Here is a 20,989-nt window from a genome sequence, read left to right on the forward strand (position 1 = left end):
TCTTTATTTCTCCTACAACCATCCAGCGGTGGTACAAGAGTACAAAAAGCATCGGATTACTTTTAAAAATGACGAGATGGGGCACAGTTAGCATTTAAAGTGTGATAGTATACTATTAATAAACATCGATAGCATTTTCAGTTCTGCTGTTTTCTCTGTACACATTAGTTGTTTGAATGTAACCAGATTTTTCCAGTTAAGGTATTGCGAAGGAATATACTTTCGTCTACTATCATTAAAGTAACTACATCTCAGTAAATAATGAAGTTCATCAGCTATTGCGGGGAGTTGTATAACTTACATGTTCTATTTTCTCTGGTTATGCCCTCCCAGCTGCCGGTCTCGATGGGTAGAAGGTGGTTAGTTGTTCTGAATTTCAGCATGGGGATATAAACATTGGCTTGAAGAAAAAAGTAACGTTCAAATATTAAAGAGTCTTTTATAGTCCTATAATAAAGAGCCTTGGGGCTATTATTCATTAAAGACCACCAGCTCTGAGTAAATTGGTCTTTTAAAACTAGTTCTACCTTTAAGGCCAGCCAATCAGTGTTAACACATTCTGGATTTCTGAAAATATTACTAAGACCTAAATGATTTAACGTACATTCAATAAAATTTAACCATTTATCTTGATAGCCATAGTGCTGTTTGTGTAGTGTAACGAAGTTGTGTAAAGTGTGAGATAATTTAAAGTTTGATATTTTAGGTACAGCAAGAGTGTGCCAATATTTAATCAATCGCTTTACAATCTTAATGTTGTGCGACAGCATGTACTGCGTATCAACTGCAGATGGCAGAATAAGAATATGGCGACGACGTGGCCAGCGTCACTCAAACCAATGTGTTATGGAAAGAGACTCATGGGGAGGTGCAACCATCTTGGTATGGGGTGGAATAGGCTTGAACCAGAGAGTGGGTCCTGTGGTGTTCCAGAACCTTGGTCCAGGGAGAGGAGGCGGCATCACAGCGGTGCGCTACATCGACCAAGCTCTCAGACCCCACGCCATACCACATTTAGCACGTCACCGGAACAACATTTTCTAGCATGATAGCGCCCGGGCCCATACTGCCAGAGCTACACGGAACTTCCTACAACAGAACGGTGTCAACATTATGCAGAAGCCAGCCCTTAGACCTGATTTAAACCCAATGGAACATCTTCGGGATGAAATTCAGAGGAGACTGAATAATGTCATGCCAAGGCCGAACACAGCCGATTTATTGCGCCAGGCCTTCCTCAGAGTGTGGTTCCAGGTGCCAATGGCCTTCGTCAATCGAATCAATGAAGTCAAGGGTCTGAATGTACTGCAAACGTTCACGTAATGTCTTGAAATTGTTATTCATTGATGTGTCAAGATATTGTACACAAAAAATGTTTTTGATCCGCTTGTTATGCCCATTTCTGTAATGATTTGATTACAGTGCCTATCTAATTTTGAATTCGTACTGACGTGTTGTTTTGCTGCTGAGTATATATGTATAGGACCGTTACAAGGCTTGTTTAAGGTTCTAATGCTGCTTGCACACAGTCTACCCCGCCTCTGGGGGTGTTGGTTAAGTCCTGGCTCCCTCTGGCGTAGCTTTGGCTTGTCCTGTTTCTGTAGGGTATGCTGGAACTGGTCCAGGAGGGTAAGATGGTGGAGGTTGTGCCGTCCCTGCAGGTTGAGTGTAGTGTGTACCTGGAGCAGGCTGAGGCGCGTAGACGTATCCGGCAGCGTATGCCCCGGGGGTAGTGTTTGGACCTAGATAGAAATAGACACGATCAGCTGAACATGTAGTGTAGTAATCCTATCAGTTGGTTAGCAAGCCAAGGATATACGACATGTCTGTTCCCGACTGGCACAGTTCTGGTAACAAATAGTCGACAAAGGCTGCTTTGCACTGGTTTGTTAAAACACATTCCTAGAATTTTATGGACAGTCAGATGATCATTTCCATTATCATTATGAATATATTTCCATCTACTGTCTTCTCACTTTCACACAAACACATATTTTATCGTTCGTGATCACACTTAAGTCTAGTAGAATCCATCGTTGACAGTATGGTACTGAGACATGTAACCAGGAAAAATCGGGGAGTCTTAGCTTTTTAGCAAACTTGATGAAGGCAATTCTGAAAGCAGCCTGCAGATGCAGTGTGTTGGGGTATTACAATCTACTGTTTTACTATCGTTTATGATTCTGCAGCAAAACTAATTACCAATTACAACCGGATAACATAATGTAGTCTTAACATGCCACGAATCAAATGTTCAAATACGCTGATGGTCAGTTACTATGCACCTGTCCATAATATACTTTAAACTTCATTTTATACTACATTTGAAAGACGGTGTAATCTTTAATCAGTGTCCCAAATGAAATCTTTGAAACATTATGGTTATTGAATGGATGTTGTATTGTGGGAATTCTGCTTTGTTTCTTTCTCTATCAGAAGCTGCCACTTGATTGATGGCAAGGAATGCAAAATCACGCATACATGTGTGTAATACGTTCCTTGCGCTGAGTAATACTCATGTCACAGCGGCCTCAATGAGTAAGTTTCAATAGTGACGTGTAGGGTTAGAGTACGAGTCGTCTGAATGTTATGTAATAAATACAGAACATCACACTAGTGACATACACTGTAACAACGTATGGATTTACAACTTCTTTATGTATTTTATCTACAACACGCCGTTTCTGGGCTACGTCTTGCCCCTTCATTGTGTTGTAAATAATAGAGAGGTTGTAAATCAATACCATACATTGTTCTGTTAACTTCTGAGTGAGTGAGGGAGGGAGTTTAGGTTTACGCTGCACTCAGCAATATTCCAGCTATATGGTAGCGGTCTGTAAATAATCGAGTCTGGACGAGGCAATCCAGTGATCAACAGCATGAGCATCGATCTGCGCAATTGGGAACCGATGACATGTGTCAACCAAGCAAGCGAGCCTGACCACCCGATCCCGTTAGTCGCCTCTTACGACAAGCATGGGTTACTGAAGATCAATTCTAACCCGGACCTTCACGGGTAATGTTAACTTTTCAAATGCCCATCAAGTATCTGTCATACTCGATATTGAACTCGAAGATGTCATAGTAGGAGAGAAACAACTGGTTCTCGTTGTTTCTCTAATACCATGACATTCATTCAATACACAAGGTCCCAATGTCCCGGTATGGTCCCGGTATTTACCCATTACAAAGATGATTATAGTGATATATGTACAGTACCATTTGTAGGTAATACAGCAAGCAGATGACCGGTGGTAACAAGTTGACCTTGGTGACCTTTAGATGCTCGGCAGCAGCAGCGTACACAACACATGACTAATCCAACAATCACGACGACCGTCAACACAGCACTGCAGACGATCCCGATAATTAGTGCAACCGTCGCAGTCGTTTCGGCATTGTTTCCGCTGCAAGAAACATGTTGGGCAATATGTAAAACCGCCTTGCCATTATCGCAGAGAACATACTAAGGGAGCATTGCTACCATCAGTTCCAACCATGCTACCTCATTCTACAAAACAACACACAATAATTAGTTTTTAAGATTTTCTAGCATCCCGATTCATCGCCAAGATAAAAAATATAAGATGCTGAGTGCCAACAACCACATTTGTCATGAAATCTTAGGTTGACACCGACTTCATGCCCATTTCCGTTCCTACGATTATGCATCTCAAGAAGACTGGTATACCTGATGCTCTTGTAACACTGGTACTGATGTGGCTTGTTCACGTATATCATTGAATGATTGACAGAAATAATGCCATCGCTTGGATTGGTGACTAGGGAACTAGCTCATAATTTAGCCGAACGTTGACAAAGACGAAGTAAAGCTTGAGTTCAAACTTCTTTAGTTGGTTCCACAACACATGACAAACAAGTATACATGAATGAGGTGAACGAATTCCAGCTCAACCCCAGGACGTTTCCTACGAGCGGCATCATCCTGTTCGCGGTCGTCCCTACACAGACAGTCGGTGAGGTGAGGTGAAATTAGGTTTAACGTCGTACTTGAGAATATTTCGCTCATATGACGACGTGCATGCGTGTGTACGTGTATGTGCGGCTGCTTGTACTAGCCCAGACTGAAGCCGGTTTTATAGTGCTAGCCCACTGAGATACAATGCGGCAGTGAAGCATGAATACCCCACTCAGACGCATTATACTGACTCCGAGCCGACCAGTCCTTGTTGAACCCATTAATGCCGAGCGCCAGGCGGGGACCACAGACAGTCGGAATACCAGACTCCTTGACAATATGGATGTGAGGGAATGTGAAATGTGAAACTGTGTTTGTTCAGTAAAGGGGCCACCGGCCCATTATACACGTACATGTACATACAACATGATGTATAAGATGTGATGAAGCGCCGTAACATATCACATTGCATCAATTCAGTTGAAAAAATGTAAACGTTTCTTAAAAGCTAGAAATACATATTTAGCTAAATTATTAATAAGAGGAGCATTATAAGACGACAACAATTGAAAAAAATTATGGAGAGATTGAGAAGAGTAACAATATTTAGGGAGCATGTCTTGACGAAGATGATTATAAACATTACATTCTAAGCAAAAGTGATATTCATACTCAATAATGGGTACAGTACAAAAAGGGCATAATCTTTCGCTCGGTGCTAGGCCGATCTTTGGTCCTTAACTCGATTAGGAGTTGATGATTAGCGCATCGGAGCTTACAGACTGCATACAGTAAACTGGTACAGTAATCAGCAATAAATAATCCTCACATTTAATTTCACTTTTAAAAAATTTATATAACCGAAGTTTGGAATAACTTGATATGCTTTCAAAGAAACACTGGTTATCAATAGCAACACACCTTTCCTTTAAACTTGAAATGAAACTGTTAATACAGCCTACATCTTGATTCACCCATACATAGCCGAATCCGTAACTAAACAATAATTTTTTAGCATCTAATGCCCAACACTTCGTTCCAGCTTCTGCCAAACTATATTGAAACTGATAAGCTTTGTTTAAAATAACATTTTCTTCTTGGAACAACAACCTTACCCAGTATTTAATAATCTTAACGTACTGATGAACACGAAGAGAATACCTACCAAGTTCACCACGAGCTACGAAATTAGGTGTTGTTCTACCCAACTGTAAAACGTCTTTACAATAGTTATCATTAACCCGCGCAACGTCACTTGATGGATGAAACCCCCAGATTCCTGTGCCATACAGAAGAATAGGTAGAATTATAAAATCGACAATCCTGTGAGGGAAATTAAGATATATATGAAAGTTAGAGCGGATAATTCTTAGAACTTTTAAGGCCTTTTCGTCTTTTGGTAAATTGTGGAAAGGACCTTCTGAGAGATGTACTATGAACCTGAACTTGAAAAATGTACCCCGAGATATTTATAACTACTAACAACCTCTAACCGTTCACCATGAAAGAGAAACTTATCATATTCTCTAAGCTTACCAGCCTTCCTAAATACCATTACGTTAGTTTCTATATTTACCTTGAACTGCCATTTATCACAATAATTACTTATCGAGCCTTTTTGTAATCCTATAACTGTACTGTCCACAACAGCCATGTCGTCAGCAAACAATAACATAAATATCTGCAAAACTCTATACTCCTCTGATCATCATCACCAAAAAAGTCAATAATTTACATACTGAGAAAATAGGAAGGGTAACAACTGACAGCCCTGTCGAACGCCATACACACACTCAAAGAAATCAGTAAAGCCTTCATATAGTGAAACTCAAGACTTTACATTAAAATACATAATCTTTAATCAATCGAAAAACTCTACCCTTAATATTAGCCTGGCACAACTTCAATAGAAGACCATCCCTAAAGACTGAATCAAATGCCGCCTTTAGGTCTATAAATGCACAATATACTCTACCCTTATGAAGTGTTAAATATTTAGAGATGACAGTGCCCAACACAAAAATATTGTCAGTAGTTTGGAAGCCTTTCCTAAAACCCGCCTGCTCTGGAATAAGATTTCATAACCTGCCCATATAACCAATCTATTACAGATAACTTTTGAAAAGATTTTACCGGATACCTCCAGTAAAGTAATAGGTCTATGGTTGGAGGGTAAGTGCTTATCGACCTTTTTGTGGATAGGTATAATAACGCTTTTAGACCAAGCCTTGGGGTAAATACCTGTAACCAAAATGGAAGTTTGGGAGCATTTTTGAAGAATTCGATTGGTAAACCACTATAACTTGGCGCCTTACCACATGCCATGTCGGCAATTGCATTACTGATTTCTCCACAAGAGATGTCACGATCAACAAGAGATGTCACGATCAACAAGAGATGTCACGATCAAGGAAGTCTACAAAAAGGGTATCATCAATTGATTGAACAAAGACTATTACAGAGAGATAAAAAACGTTCTCTTCCTGGGAAACATTAGGTCCATTGAATAATTTTTTAAGTTTTCAGTCCAAGCACTATTAGTATTTTTATTGGATATAGGGTCTGTTCTTTTTCTCACAATAGACCAGAAGTATTATTATCATTTAGAGTAAGGGAATTCAGCAGAGATTGCGTAACAGAGTCAAACACCGCAGTGTGCTTGGTTGCGCAGAGCTGCTTGTACTCAATCAATCTTTATTTACTCTAAGTTACCACCATGAGTAGTTACACAGAATAAACATAATATTTACAACAAGATGGCAAATAATTTCTTCAGAAAATGTGATAAATTCGTAATGATCTTAATATTCCCATTACACATTAGTTTCTTACAATTTACTAAAGATGGACATTGGTAATAATACTCATTAATCAAACTTTTACGTTGAGTTGATAAAGCAGTAAAATCAAATAGATAGTGGAATTCATCACCGATAAGTTACACTTAGTACATAATCTATCTTGACGAGTAATGTTATAATATCGTCCCTTTTCTACTGGTAAATTGTGGTTGCTTGTTCTAAAATATAATATTGGTTTATAAACGTTTTCATTCAATAAAAGATATTGCTCATTACATGCATGTGGAATCCTTAATGATAGAACAATAAAAACCTTTAGATGAATTGTTAACATCACTTCGCCATGACTGTAAAAATTGATATTTTAACATGTCACAAACTGTTGCAATTATCCATTTTTGCAGTAATTCTGAGGAATATCGAAAATGAGTGGTAGACTACATGTTACAAATATAGTTTTGACGTACTTCAACCAAGGATATGATATACTCTTGTTTATATATATAATTAAGCAGAAGTGGCGCAATTTTATTGTTTGGTTGGGGACATAATAATTTAGACCAATATGAGATCACACGTTTAGCCACTTCTTAGCGCAGTGGGGATCTGCCGAATTCACCGTAAACCATAAAATTTGGTGTAGACATCTTTAAACCTGCTGCCAATTTTAAGAACTTCAAATGAACACGCTCGATAATAATAATGTTTTCAAACCCCAAAATTTTGCAACCATAAAAGCAGAATCGGAAGTACAAGAAATGAGACAACCCAAAGGTAGATTTAAGTTTCTCGCACGCTTTAATAAGGACATTGAAGCTTGTTACCCATATCGGCCAATAGCCATTATCATCCTATGAAATGTAATTCCAAGGTATTTTAAAGTATCTACAATATCAAGCGGTTCCTGTTTATAAAAAAAAAAATAGTTTATTTTTGGTTTGCAGGCCCAGATCCAAAAATAAGAATTTTAGTCTTTTCATGGTTAACTTCCAGTTTCCATAAATCACAGTAACGTGAAAACCAATTAAGTTGGGTTTTTGTAGTTCGTAACTACTATCCGCTAGTAGTACCGTGTCATCAGCATACTATAAAACTAATGGTTTAATGTACATATTTACAACATCATTATCTAACTCGAGACTCAAACCATCACACTGACTAGTAAGGTAATCTTCAAGATCATTCAAATACAATGAAAACAATATAGGCGAGAGATTTTCGCCTTGGCGTACCCTGAAAGACACGGAAAGAAATTGGATTGTATACGATTCACCGCTACACAAGATTTGATATCGCAATACATATTTTGAATAATTTCCCATTGACACCATGACGTAGTAACTTTATCCAAAGACCGGTTCGCCACACTTTGTCAAACGCCTTGGAAAAATCGACAAAGGCACAGAACAGCTTTTTATGTCGATTTTTCAGAGAATTGATAAGATTTTGTATAACGAACACATTGTCCGTTGTTGAAAAGCCTTTTCGAAAGCCCGACTGTGTATGAGAAATTATATGAAACATTTCGCAAAAACTTGTTAGGCGTTCATTAATAATCGAGGTAAATAATTTGCCAAAGCAGCTGAGAACAGAAATCGGCCGGTATGAATTTGGGTCAGAAACTTTTCCCTTTTTCTTGTTTACTGGTTTAATCACACCTGTGAGCCATGCCTCGGGAAAAATTCCAGAATTTAATATCAAATTTATGAAATCTGTGTAAACTGTTAATAACCAAGGCGACACTGCAGTAAGACGTTCATTTCTTACTAGGTCTAATCCGGGAGCTTTATATGATTCTTTGATCGTTTTAATACCAACATGACTTCATTTTCTGATATCTCGTCATTTAATATATCTCGTCAGTCTGGAGTATTTTCAACTTCAAAATCGTCTCCATTTCCCATCACTTCAGTTTCATTTATCAGTTTAAACTGATCGTATAAAACTTCAAGTGAGATATTTTCCGGAGCAGCTTGTCCTTCAGTCTCATCAGTCGATTCTCTGTCTCTCTGTAGACACGTTTTCTTGTGGGTGGGGCTGCTCCAAATTTAAGTTGAACAATCTTTGCCTTGTCTGCAGTGTCAATCTTCCTAATGACTTCAGTGAATCTGAAGATATTTGGATGGCGATGGGGCTAGGTCTGGTTGAGTCTGCTGTGAATCCCACCAAGTTGTTGGTGCGGGGTCCGACTGTTGATAGTATTCCTTTGCGTGTGGACTTCACACACTTCCAGTGTATGCAAGTGTGTCGGACAACATTCTTGTTGTAGACATACCCGTCTAACAAGACTTGTGAGGTTCCTTTCTGCGAGGTTACAAACTCTACTTTTCTTATGCCAGCCATTTTGCATATTCCTACTACAGGTTGACATTGGTTATATACTACAGTTTTAATCTCTAATAAAGTGAGAAGACTCAATTTGTAATATCAACTACATTTTTGACTGAATTTTAAGTGTTTATTATCTAATTAATATTTATTAAATGTTTAAAATTATAACTGTTGCATGTCTCCACTGAATTGGCGATCTTGCATTATGTTGTTACTGCATTCACATACAACTCTTTCGTCTTACCAGGGATACTCTACAACAGAGTCTCCTTGATCTTACTTAGTAAGTAATAAGTTGTGACTGAACCTGTTTATTGGATATTTACACAGCGCACATATCCACCCAACTAATACATGCTAAAGGCGCTGGTATTGTTTCCCTCAATCATTGGATGTCAATCTCAACTGCCTAGGGAACATAGAACTCTTGCTGCCACAAGGCACACCGAGTTATTGCTGCTTCCCTATCCTTACGAGGTGCCCATTCACAGCTGGGTGGTCATATACCTCTACGCCCAACTACTCCCTCTATAATCCCACCCCTAGGCTGTTCCATGATATCCATAGGTACGTGCATAATTCTGCCTTGACCTTTTGTAGAAGTTTTGGCATGTAGAAGTTTTGGCAGATAACCATGGTAGGCGCGGAGCCGACACTGGGCTACGAGTTGCGCCGACTTACATTCACTGGCATACCAGTTGCCTCCCTTTGTCAAGTCATGTCACCTACACTTAACTTGCTTGAAGTGAAGCGCTTGCACAGTTTAATAGGTTGGCATGAAGAGAGTCATGTGCATTGTTAACTTCGTTTTTGTTTAATAATTCTTTGAAGTTGTCTATGAGCTGATCTGTTATAGAGTCCCACCTATCCATAAATAAGGACTGGTTTTCAGCATTCCATCTGTATCTATCTAACAATTAAAATTTTGTTCAAAGTTTTCGCTGCAATCAAAATTATTCAGAGATAGAGAGAATACAATTGGGAAGTGTGATGATTCGACTTGATCGCACACTGAAAAATCACAGAAAATTTTGAATGTTTTTTCTGGGCAGATCACATAATCGACGACACTCATTGGCTACACAAGTAATTTTACCCACATGTTTGTCGCTGAAAAGACGACCATTGCAAATCCGGAAACCAGTTCTTTTACAGAAATCTAGCAGTGCACGACCTCTACTATTAACACCAGCATCCTGGGAACTGCGAGCTGGTATAGTATCATCATTTATATAATGAACATCATCCACAGCAATGTAGCGAGCATCGTCATTTTCAATGTAGTCTGGTAAGGTCCCCGTTCTGGCTTTAAAGTCACCCTTTAAGATAACTGACAATATGGGTATGCTTCTCTAAATGATAAAATGTCTGTTTCTATAACGTCTAAAAGGTTTTCATGAGAGTCACTTGAGCCACTAGGGGAGTAGTAAACAATGCCTAATATTAGTAGCAAGTTGCTGGTGATGATTTCTAATTTTAACCATAAAACGTTCACCGAGATACTTTTCAAAACTGTTGCTACTGTTGATATATTTTGTTTTATCAATGCTACAATTCCACCCAAATTCCGAATTTGCTCCAGGCTTAGCTGTGAGCACATAGAGTATACAGTTTTTGACAACAATGGACAGGCGACGACTCAGCAATGGACAGATAGAGAAACAATAGCACTTCCTTGACCAGTTGATGTGATGGCAGGCACGACCAAGGGGGATGACCAATTAACGCAATAAATGTCACATACAATAATCAATGACAGTGACAGAGTGGTACAGGGTGGCTGACAAGACGATGTACACTGCGGTAGTGATAAGGATGAAGATTGCAGATTGAATAATTACAATTAAGTCACACATTTCTTGGCTACCTAGTTTTTGGTCTTAAGAAATATTTGGACTATGGCTGTCCTGTATTAGACACTATGACAATAGGAATAAAAAGAATGTTCGATTTCGGCTGAGTGGATGTGAGCAGTTTGGTTTGTCAACTGTGATACTAATCAACGACAAATAGATGGAAGTTTCGTTTGAATTGGGTATAGCTCACGTTAGCCAAACGTAAATAAATAAGCAATTTCCCATTTCTTCAACATATGTTCTTGTTTCTTTGTTATTTTAAGGACACGTAGACATGCAGGCATGATTGGTATATGTTACAATAAGCCTTTGGTAGATTGTGATTTGAATAAATCTTTACCTAAAATAATTTTTGGGGTAAAGTTTAACTCTCCCAGTACCAATCAAATCGTGCACACGTGATGGGTACACTCATCATTTTTCAAACACATGTATCTTCACTGTTGGATAGTGATTCAGAATCACATGCTTATGATATGGTTGGAATCATGGACCTTTCGTAGAGATAGGTTATGGTTTAGGAACGTTTTCTTCGGCTATTTTCACATCGAAATGAAATAGTCATGGATGAGGATCTAGAACTGACCTGCTACAGCAGTATTGATGGCTGGAGTCCCCGCAACATCCATAGCTGCACATAAAGGTCGTACCATTACTGTTGCAATGTGAACCGTCATGTGCTGAAAAGACATATTCAGGTAACCTGGCTTTTCAGGTACGTGTAACTAATACATTTAATACAATTAACTTATTAACGTAATTTGAGCTCAAAAACGATATCGTTTTCTTGAATTTACGTATACATGCCAGGCCTGTTTAAATGTGTTGGAATGATGTCATGTTAGATAATTGTACATAGGTTACAAAGAATACGTGTCACACCTACCTGAGACCAGATGTCGAAACAGCAGCACACTTACTCCAACAAAACAATGTATGTTCATAATGGCTTCTTCTGGTATGCTACAACAAATATCAACAAATCCTTGATATGTTACAGCCTGATGCACTAATAACACTATTGTAACTGTAAGCTGTGTGTGTGAGGTGGTCGTCTAACTCCACTGTGACAGGGAAAGGACGCGTGATCTTATCAGCTAGCGTTCAGTCAATACATACATAATTTATGATGACATAAGTAAGTGTCTGTTGGGCACAACTACATTCATTGGGCCCAATGTCTCTCGTAAGAAAACAATGTCACTGATTGAAACATTTACTTGTTTCAAAATTTCCAAAGTTTATTATAAATGCAGACACAAACAGATTTTATAATTTTAAAAGAAATTTCTGAAGTATTTGTTTGTTATTTACAAATAGACAACATGCCCTTCCGGACGCATAACAGAGCAACTATACTGTACTATATACAGTCAACGTTTAAAATGCGTTGTCTGCATGACATAAACACTTATCTCCTTAGCAGTTTAGGTCCTAAGGTGTTCCACAAATATTTATATTTTGTCTTGTCTTCCCAACATTTATTTGACTTGGCCCAGTGGTTTAAGCTTTCGCTCGTCGTGCCGAAGGCCTGGGTTCGATTCCTCACATGGGTACAATGTGTGAAGCCCATGTCTGGTGTCCCCCTGATTTTGCTGGAATATAGCTAAAAGCGTAAAACCATACTCACTCACACACCCAGTCGCCTAAGGTGCACTGCTGTGTTGCGTTTCTTTGGTTTGTGGAGTCTACTAAAGCCCCATGTGGTAACTGCTACCAATCCTGAATAAACAAAATAATGCACCAACAAATCTCTTAATTACTACCTTTAACTTTGGCATAGAGTAATACAGTCCTGTTTGTTCATATTAATTACGTGAAGCCCATTTCTGGTGTCCCCCGCTGTGATGGTGGAATATTGCTAAAAGCGGCGTAAAACCAAACTCAGTCAGTCAGTCGTATTAATTACACTAACTCTGTTCAAGACAGTAAATGAAAATATATAATAGACAAACGAAGAAGTATGATGAATTCTTTGAACATCGAGAGCTGGTTAGTGGACTGTTACTAATCTAAAGTGACCATCCGTAAATGTCTTAAACAATCTGAAGGACAATCTGACAGCGCATTGCCAGACAGTCTGAGCAGTGTCTACAGTGATTAATGAAAATGAGCCACAAGTGAACGCTTCATCTTAAAAAGAGTATTTTAGGACAACGAAAAGATGTTGATGAACTGCATAACATATATAAACGTGAGTTTCAACTTGAAATAAGACAAGAGTCACTCTCTAATTTGTTCAGCACCACAGTGTACAGGTTTTTCATTTGAGATGGGTAATATATGTATAAGTATTGATAAGCAGCCTTATAGAGCCCATTGAGGTGAGCAGTGTTTACGGGATATATCGCTTTTAAATTAAAAAAAAAGTACATAAGCATAGTGTAAAAGTAAAAAATACAATATCTGTGGTTGTATAGCCTTCTGTTGTATTTCCAAAACGTATTTCTTTACTTCTAAGCAGTGGTGTCGCTGCTCTGCTACACAGCAGTACTAATTCAGAATAAACAACCAGGTTCTGATTTCTTCATCACTTGATTGTCTGGTTCGTTCACAGGCCGCCATCTCAAGGCAGCAGTAATGCTGTGTGGAGTCACGCTGTAAATACACATGAGGTAAATTGCGTGAATGACGGGTGCAACCGGTAGGGGTGACATGCAAACCCTTTTCACGAACACCGATTTTCAGTGGTCCATTCGCATGATTTTCACAGCTAATGTGACCTCCACATCAAACGAAATATATTTCTAAGGATAGTCACGACTGGGTATTGCTTTGTACCAGTTTATATATTGTCTTAAACCTGCTTGTTCTTCCACATTATGTTGAGTCAACCTGCCCAAATTGTAAGCCTTCTGTTATGGATAGTTTTCAAGGTAAAAATGTTAAAATATAAACGAAATCATTTAAAATCTAAACGAATATCCATAACTGATGTCATCATCGTTATATAGGACTGAATAAAGTGCACGTAATGTCATTTTTATTAAAAAAATTAGTTGTACATATTTTTAAATGTTACATGTTACATATCACATGTAATCAATAGGATACTAGTAGATTGACAACTGTATGCTTTTAACACTTTTAGAGAATATTTATATAAAGATGCTAATATCAGAGTCTATACAGCTATGGAAATACATGTATATTGGTCTACAGTCTTTGCTTACATTCCACGTTAAATTTGGACTTATCCGAAGCAAGTAATTATTAATATATTACGAGGCAAATAAAGTGTGTAGCGATGACAAATATTTTGTAAATCTATCACATGAACAGGTTGTAAAAACAATACATTTTATGGCATGATTGTATTGGCAGCAGATTCTAAAAATGTTCTTTTGATCAGGAACTATTCCATACTTTCGTTGTGAAAATTTGTCTGTTTAAATAGAAGCAAAATTATATTCAAAGGATCATTTCGATTTTCCTTTAATCAAAATACAATGTAGTATGATTGGTGGAGTGAGTTTAATCCTTATTCCAGCATCAGACATGAGCCACTCTTCAATTTTCTTTCAAAATCTATTTATCAAATTACAATCCCCAGGTGAAGAAGGTGAAGAATGGTTTCATTTGAAATATTACAATAGCTGTACAGTGATGAGTCACTGACTTTTATTTTATGTAAATAATAATTTGTGCCTAAAATATTGTTAATAATTTTCATTTGGAACCATCTTAATTCCGTACTCTGTGTTCATCTAAATGGTATAATGTTATACATTCTCCAATCTGATTCATCAATGTTAGATTCAAGTATGGTTTCCCATTTTAAATTTGAGGCTGATTTCTTGGCTATTAACGGAAGAAGAGTGATACAAAACAACTTGCTACCCTTATCAGAGTCTAACAGTTTATTAATGTAGTAAGGCACTATAGGCAATTCTAATGATAAGTGATCTGAGATTAGGGTAGCAAAATTACAATTTTTTTGTAGGTGTTTCACACAGCTGAGCAAGATAAGAAGTTGGCATTGCACTGAAATTTAGCTACAAATTCCTTAAAATCAAAATATTTTCCATCATTATCCAGTAGGTCTTTAACCGACCTTACTCCTTTCTTGTACCAATCTGAGTAAAAAGGTGTTTCATCACCAATAATTAGTTTGTTGTTGAACCACAAAGGAAATGTCAGAAATTCCTGTACACATGGTGATAGCTGCAACAAGGTTTCAATGTAATCTGCCCAAGCCATAAGTACATCGCTCCAAAAAGGATTATTCATGTTGTCAGCATATTCTCTTATTTGACTTGGGCCAATTTCAAAGAAACTTACTGGTAACGGGGGTAGATTTACAAACAAAAGATTTTGGAGGTTTGAGTCTTTTGTCAAGAATCTTTTCACCCAAGACAGTTTTTGTGACTGGATTGTTTTAAAGATATGTGGTACTTTAATTCCTCCATCTTTATGTGTACAGTACATTTTCTCTCTTTATTTTGTCAGTCTTTCCACCCCAAATAAATTGAAAACAGTTCCGTTGTAGTTCGCCGAAAATGTTCTGAGTTGGATTAGGTAACATTGAGAAGAGATGGTACAATTTAGGCAAGACAAGTGATTTCAGTATTGTATTTCTTCCCAATGCAGTTAATGTCCGGAATGACCAGATTTTCATTAAATTTAACATGTTTTGTAGTTTATCATTATATTTTTTTCCTACCATCACATCCAAATCTACATCAAAGTCTATTCCAAGCAACTTAAAACTCTCTACCCATTCAAGATTCCATTTGTTACATAGTTTATGTTTTGATCTCTTTTTAGATCCAATCCATATAATTTTGCTTTTTTCAAATAAGTCCTGAAAACCTAGCAAGAAAGTTAGTTCATATATTGCTGTATATAAAGATTTTTCAGTTCCATCCAGAATAATAGTTGTGTCATCAGCAAATTGTGAGAGCATATATTCAATATTTCCAATTCTTACACCCTTAATATTTTTTGTTATTTCTCAGCATAATGGCAAGGATTTCTACACACAGTAAGAAAATGTATGGTGATAATGGGTCGCCTTGTCGACAGCCACGTGATATTGGAAAGAAGAGAGTAGCAAATCCATTCACAAGGATACAAGATTTTATATCTTTGTAGAGTAGTTTTATCCATTTGTATATTACTGGGCCAAAATTGAAAAAACTTAGTACTTTATCAATATATTTCCAGTCAACTGAATCAGAGGCTTTTTCAAAGTCTACTTGAAGAAGCAAGCCTGGAATTTGATAGTTTTCAGTGTAATGCATGATGTCATAGATAAGCTGGCCGGCTTCGCCAATATAACGACCTGCCATAAATCCTTTTTGATCTTCATTGATCAAGTGTGGCAAGACAGATTTTATTCTTTGAGCAATAACAGCTGAAGCTAACTTATAGGAAACATTAAAGAGTGAGATTGGTCTCCAATTTTAAATAAATTGTTTCGGTCTATTTCCCTTAGGGATACAAGTTATAAGTCCTTGTTATTTCGAAAGGTATCTTGGATTTATGTGAAGCTTTTTATTCAGGAAGTCTCTTGATTCCAAATTTAAAAAAATATTTTGTAGGTTTTTCTCCTTCTTCAACCCATCATGCTTTAGCTCTTATGAGGATACCTTTAGTTTTTTCTTTATTTATATCATCAAGTTGTTGGTTGATTGTTTTTTTTAATCCTAGGTCTGTAGTCTCATCCATTTTTTCTTGAACAGAGTCTATTTCTGATAGCAAGTCCTTCTCTAGAGTTTCTCTCTCTTTTTCCTTAATGAATTTTGTATGGTTCCCCCCCACCCCACCCCACCCCGTTTTTCCAAAAGAAGCGTTTCCCAAAGAAGGCTGTCATTAATTGTATAATCATCCTGGTTATTTGAATATAGTAATCTATATTCTTTGTCACTTAAGAGGCTGTTATTGAATTTCCAAAATCCTTTTCCCCTAGTTAATTCTGTTATTAGTGTTAACTTAAATACCATTTCTACAGGTGAATGATCTGATTTGAAAGCTGCGGTGATGTAACATGATTGTACTGATGCAATTAGATAATGAGATATTAGAAAAAAGCCAAGTCTGGACTGTTTAATTGGAGTTTTTTTGTCTCCATGTAAATCTTGTTTTATACAGATTAGCTTCAAGCCAAGGATCCTTTAAATCAAGAGTATCTATAATCTTTAATACTGTTTTTTTGCCCCTGGGTTATTAATGTGCTTGTAATTATAGGTATCCATTTGTTGATCTTGTACTAAATTCCAATCGCCATTTAGGATTGTGTAAGGGTTATCAAACTCCAAAATGATATTGTAACATATGTTATATTTGGGATTACACTTTCTTAGTAAAGTACAAATTCTAGTACTTTTGTTTGGTTGAGCCCCATCCGGGATTCGAACTCACACCCTCAGAGTCAGGCACCTAATCGCCAGGACACAAAGTCAGCCGCCTAACCCGCTCAGCTACCGCGACTTCCACAAAAATGGAAGTCAGGCAATTGGCAGTCTAGACTGTGGACTTTGTGTACCCCTCTGATAAGTGTTAATTGGCGTGACTCCCACGGCCGAAAGCTATGATTACACACTGCCATCCTGGCGATTAGGTGCCTGACTCTGAGGGTGTGAGTTCAAATCCCGGATGGGGCTCAACTAAAAAAAAAAAAAAAAAAAAAGTACTAGAATTTGTACTTTACTAAGAAAGTGTAATCCCAAATATAACATGTTACATTTGATCACTTTCTTAATGGCAGTGTGTAATCAAAATGACATTGTTTATTTTCTTAAAGAAATCTGGATTGTCCCCATTTGGTCCATAGAATGTCAACAGAGTAATCAGAGGCCCAGATAAGCTGCGTATCCGGGTAAAATAGCGCATGGAATTACACATTGAAAAATAATTGTTGCGTACCAATTAGGCATTTAAAATGTTAGATACGCAGAAAGTTTAAAACAAATGCGTACGGAATATATTTATTAAAATCGCTTGAGTAATGTAAAAGACATCGATTGCTATCAAGTTGTACTGTTAGTATAGGACAAGTGTTGTACTGTCAGCATAGGATGAGTGATTTTTAATGAAATCATTTCCATTATATTTAAGTTGGTTTTGATTAACCGCCTCGTTTTCCATTGACTGCTAGTTTACAGTAACATCGGTAAAAATGTGTGAATTTAAATGGCTTCCGTATTTTACCCCATTCCATGTGCATACAACTTCTGCTTACCACGTTCATGAGGGTCCGTATAACCTTAGTGTTTATTATATATATTTTACATAAAAACTGTAATAAAAATTACACAATGCTAGGTTATATTTCTTTGGGTTAAATAATAGTACTCTGTATTATATTTTACTGATGACTGCGTCAGAATTTGTCCCGTTATATTATTGTGCATGTTTGAACTTGATCGCCAGGAAACGTGCACAGCTGATTGCTATTTCCGGCTTAGATACACATGGTAATCTTAATCCCTGCAAATAATACAATGCCCAGCAAAAACAACTTAGAACTTAAAAGGTAAATAAGCTTGTCTAGTGATGTTTAATTGCAAATTTGACATCTCTACTGACAAAGTCGTCTTCTGTCGTTTGTTCACGCTAAGTGATACGATGTTGTTTTCTTACCCCTGGAGAAAAGTTTGACGAAAGCGTAACCCATGGATAAGACAACCGACCCCCTTCTACAGACTGCTTTTTTTGGTCCTCAATATTCGGCTTATAGACGGTAATATACGGTAGGTATGACATAAGGCAGAACATACCTGCTTAGTAAACTTACTCAATGGCACATACTTAGGTGAGTAAACAGACTGAAATACGCACATATTTGAAAGCAGTGGGTAACAGAAAAAGAAATACCCACTCAACATTCATAATACCCACTCCAAAAAAAATACAGTGAGTACAGTACTCACATGAGCTTAATCTTATCTGGAGCTCTGGAGTAACTTTCTTTTCCATTAATAAGTATATCTAAACCCAAGAAATTTCCACTATCATCAGATCTAGAATTTAGTATATCTACATCAATGGTGTCAGAAAACAGGATAGCAACATCCCGGGCATTACTTCTAAAGGAGCTGAAATAACATTTATTGGAACCCCATTCTAATTTCTGACTCATTTTCTGTTCAATATCTTTGGTATCCTGTAAACAACATATTGATGGGTTCCTATTCCTAAGATGTCTGAAAATTTGTCTTCTCTTAAATGAGTCATTGAGGCCTCTACAATTTGCAGTTATTATTTTTAACGTTTCAGCCATAATGATCTAAGTTATAATGAAACTCAATCGTTGAAAGTACGAGTAGAACATGAAGTATCGGTATATACAGAACTGTAACCTAAATTCCTGGATAACCTTGACTCGTGGATAGCGGAAATTATCATGCTAGCTCATAAATTGTCTCGACTGACGTCACAAAGCGGTATTTTTGATGTACACACAGTGCCACGCCTCACTGACCAAAAAGTTCCGAAATTTACATGCAAGTACATTTTAAATATAATTGTCCAGCATTGAGATAAATAGACCCAGATCACCAATACCACCATTAACAAGTTGTGTGTTTACAAAATGTCAAGTAAAAAAAGATACCGTTAGCTGCAACATTCTCACTTCTCGTTGTCTGCTTTCCTTGGTGTCAATACTTACTGCAGTGGGATGTCGTACACAGTGGTATATAAAGTAACTGACTACGTAATCCACGAAACAAGGCGACGTCACATTTTGTGGGCACAGGAATGGGTGATGATTGCAAATGGCTTCCGTAAACAAACGTTTCATTCACGAGTGGAATATTAGGCATTTCCAATTTGCTGAATCAATGAATAAAATAATCAGTGCGTATACAAAATAAAATCATGCATCTAAAATATGAATTTCGCCGTACTTCCCTTATATCCACGAATCAAGGTTACGCGAGTGTAATAATAACAGTCAAGTGCACAAAGCAACTAAGAAAGACATGTGTGTCTCGGTGTTTTCACCATACACCAAAAATGAGGAAAAGGGCAAAGCAACATAATATAGACCTTGACGAACATAGGTCTTGCTTGTCTGGCAGTGATAACTACCATACTGGCGTCAACTCCGAGTTGGTCTCAGAGAAGAGAATGAGATCACATTCTCCCAAAAAGGATAAAACATAAGAAACGCAGGGTAGACGAGTATAACGAAGAATAAATGCCTGATAATAGATATATGTTGTTGTTGTTAATTCTCACCTTCATAACCATATTTACTTGTGACTTCCATAAATCGGCCAGTTGTACTGTAAATAACAGGGGAGGTTACTCCAACTCCTTGACCCTCTGGCTAACCGCTAGTGATATTTTTTCTAAATTGATGTATTTCACGTTATATAAATTAGTGTACATTTCTTATGCGTGAAATATTTTACGATGATGCAATTATGTTTCTAGGTGTATATATAATGATATAAATAAATGTTCAATAATGTGTCGACAGCTCCAGTGTAGAGCAGGCAATGTATTTCTCGCAAAGGTGGGTCACATATTTAACAGTCTACACGGTATACATAAATGTTCAATAATGTGTCAACAGTTCCAAACTTGAGCAGGGAGTATGTATCACGCAAAGGTGCGTCACATATTGAACAGCCTAACGGTATAGCGGTATACATTTTACGGTATACATACATTTTCAATAATGCGTCGACAGCTCTAACATAGAGCAGGGAGTATATATAGCGCAAAGGTGGGTCACATATGTAACAGTCTACACGGTGTATACAAATGTTCAGCAATGTGTCTACAGCTCAAACCTAAAGCGGACAATATATATCACGCAAAAGTGGGTCACATATTTTGCAGTCCACATGATGTAAATAAATGTTCAGTAATGTGTCGACAGCTCCAACATAGAGCAGACAACATATATCACGCATCCGTCGGACGTAGTATTTGTGCCAGTTTGTAAGTCAGTTCAGATGTTAGTCTAGGTAGACCTTGATTGTAGAGATAAATGGTAGTTGTGAGATAGGTAGACCTTGATTGTAGAGATAAATGGTAGTTGTGAGATAGGTAGACCTTGGTTGTAGAGATAAATGGTAGTTGTGAGATAGGTAGACCTTGATTGTAGAGATAAATGGTAGTTGTGA

At 37.4% G+C, this 20,989-nt stretch overlaps 1 protein-coding gene across 1 annotated transcript; it reads right to left on the bottom strand.

The window, feature by feature from the left end:
* Positions 1–1,457: 1,457 nt before the first annotated feature.
* Positions 1,458–20,163, bottom strand: LOC124276050 (protein shisa-5-like). Its single transcript, XM_046711694.1, has 6 exons — positions 20,094–20,163; positions 12,538–12,629; positions 11,794–11,870; positions 11,494–11,587; positions 3,220–3,407; positions 1,458–1,742 (listed from the first exon to the last, which is right to left on the bottom strand). Exons 3-6 carry the CDS (start codon positions 11,849–11,851, stop codon positions 1,555–1,557), a joined length of 528 nt encoding a protein of 175 aa, XP_046567650.1. The 5' UTR covers positions 11,852–11,870; positions 12,538–12,629; positions 20,094–20,163; the 3' UTR covers positions 1,458–1,554.
* Between the last annotated feature and the right edge of the window lie 826 nt (positions 20,164–20,989).

This window comes from Haliotis rubra, unplaced genomic scaffold (assembly GCF_003918875.1).
Source record: "Haliotis rubra isolate DU_JTF1 unplaced genomic scaffold, ASM391887v1 Scf205, whole genome shotgun sequence".
NCBI classification, from domain to species: Eukaryota; Metazoa; Mollusca; class Gastropoda; order Lepetellida; family Haliotidae; genus Haliotis; species Haliotis rubra.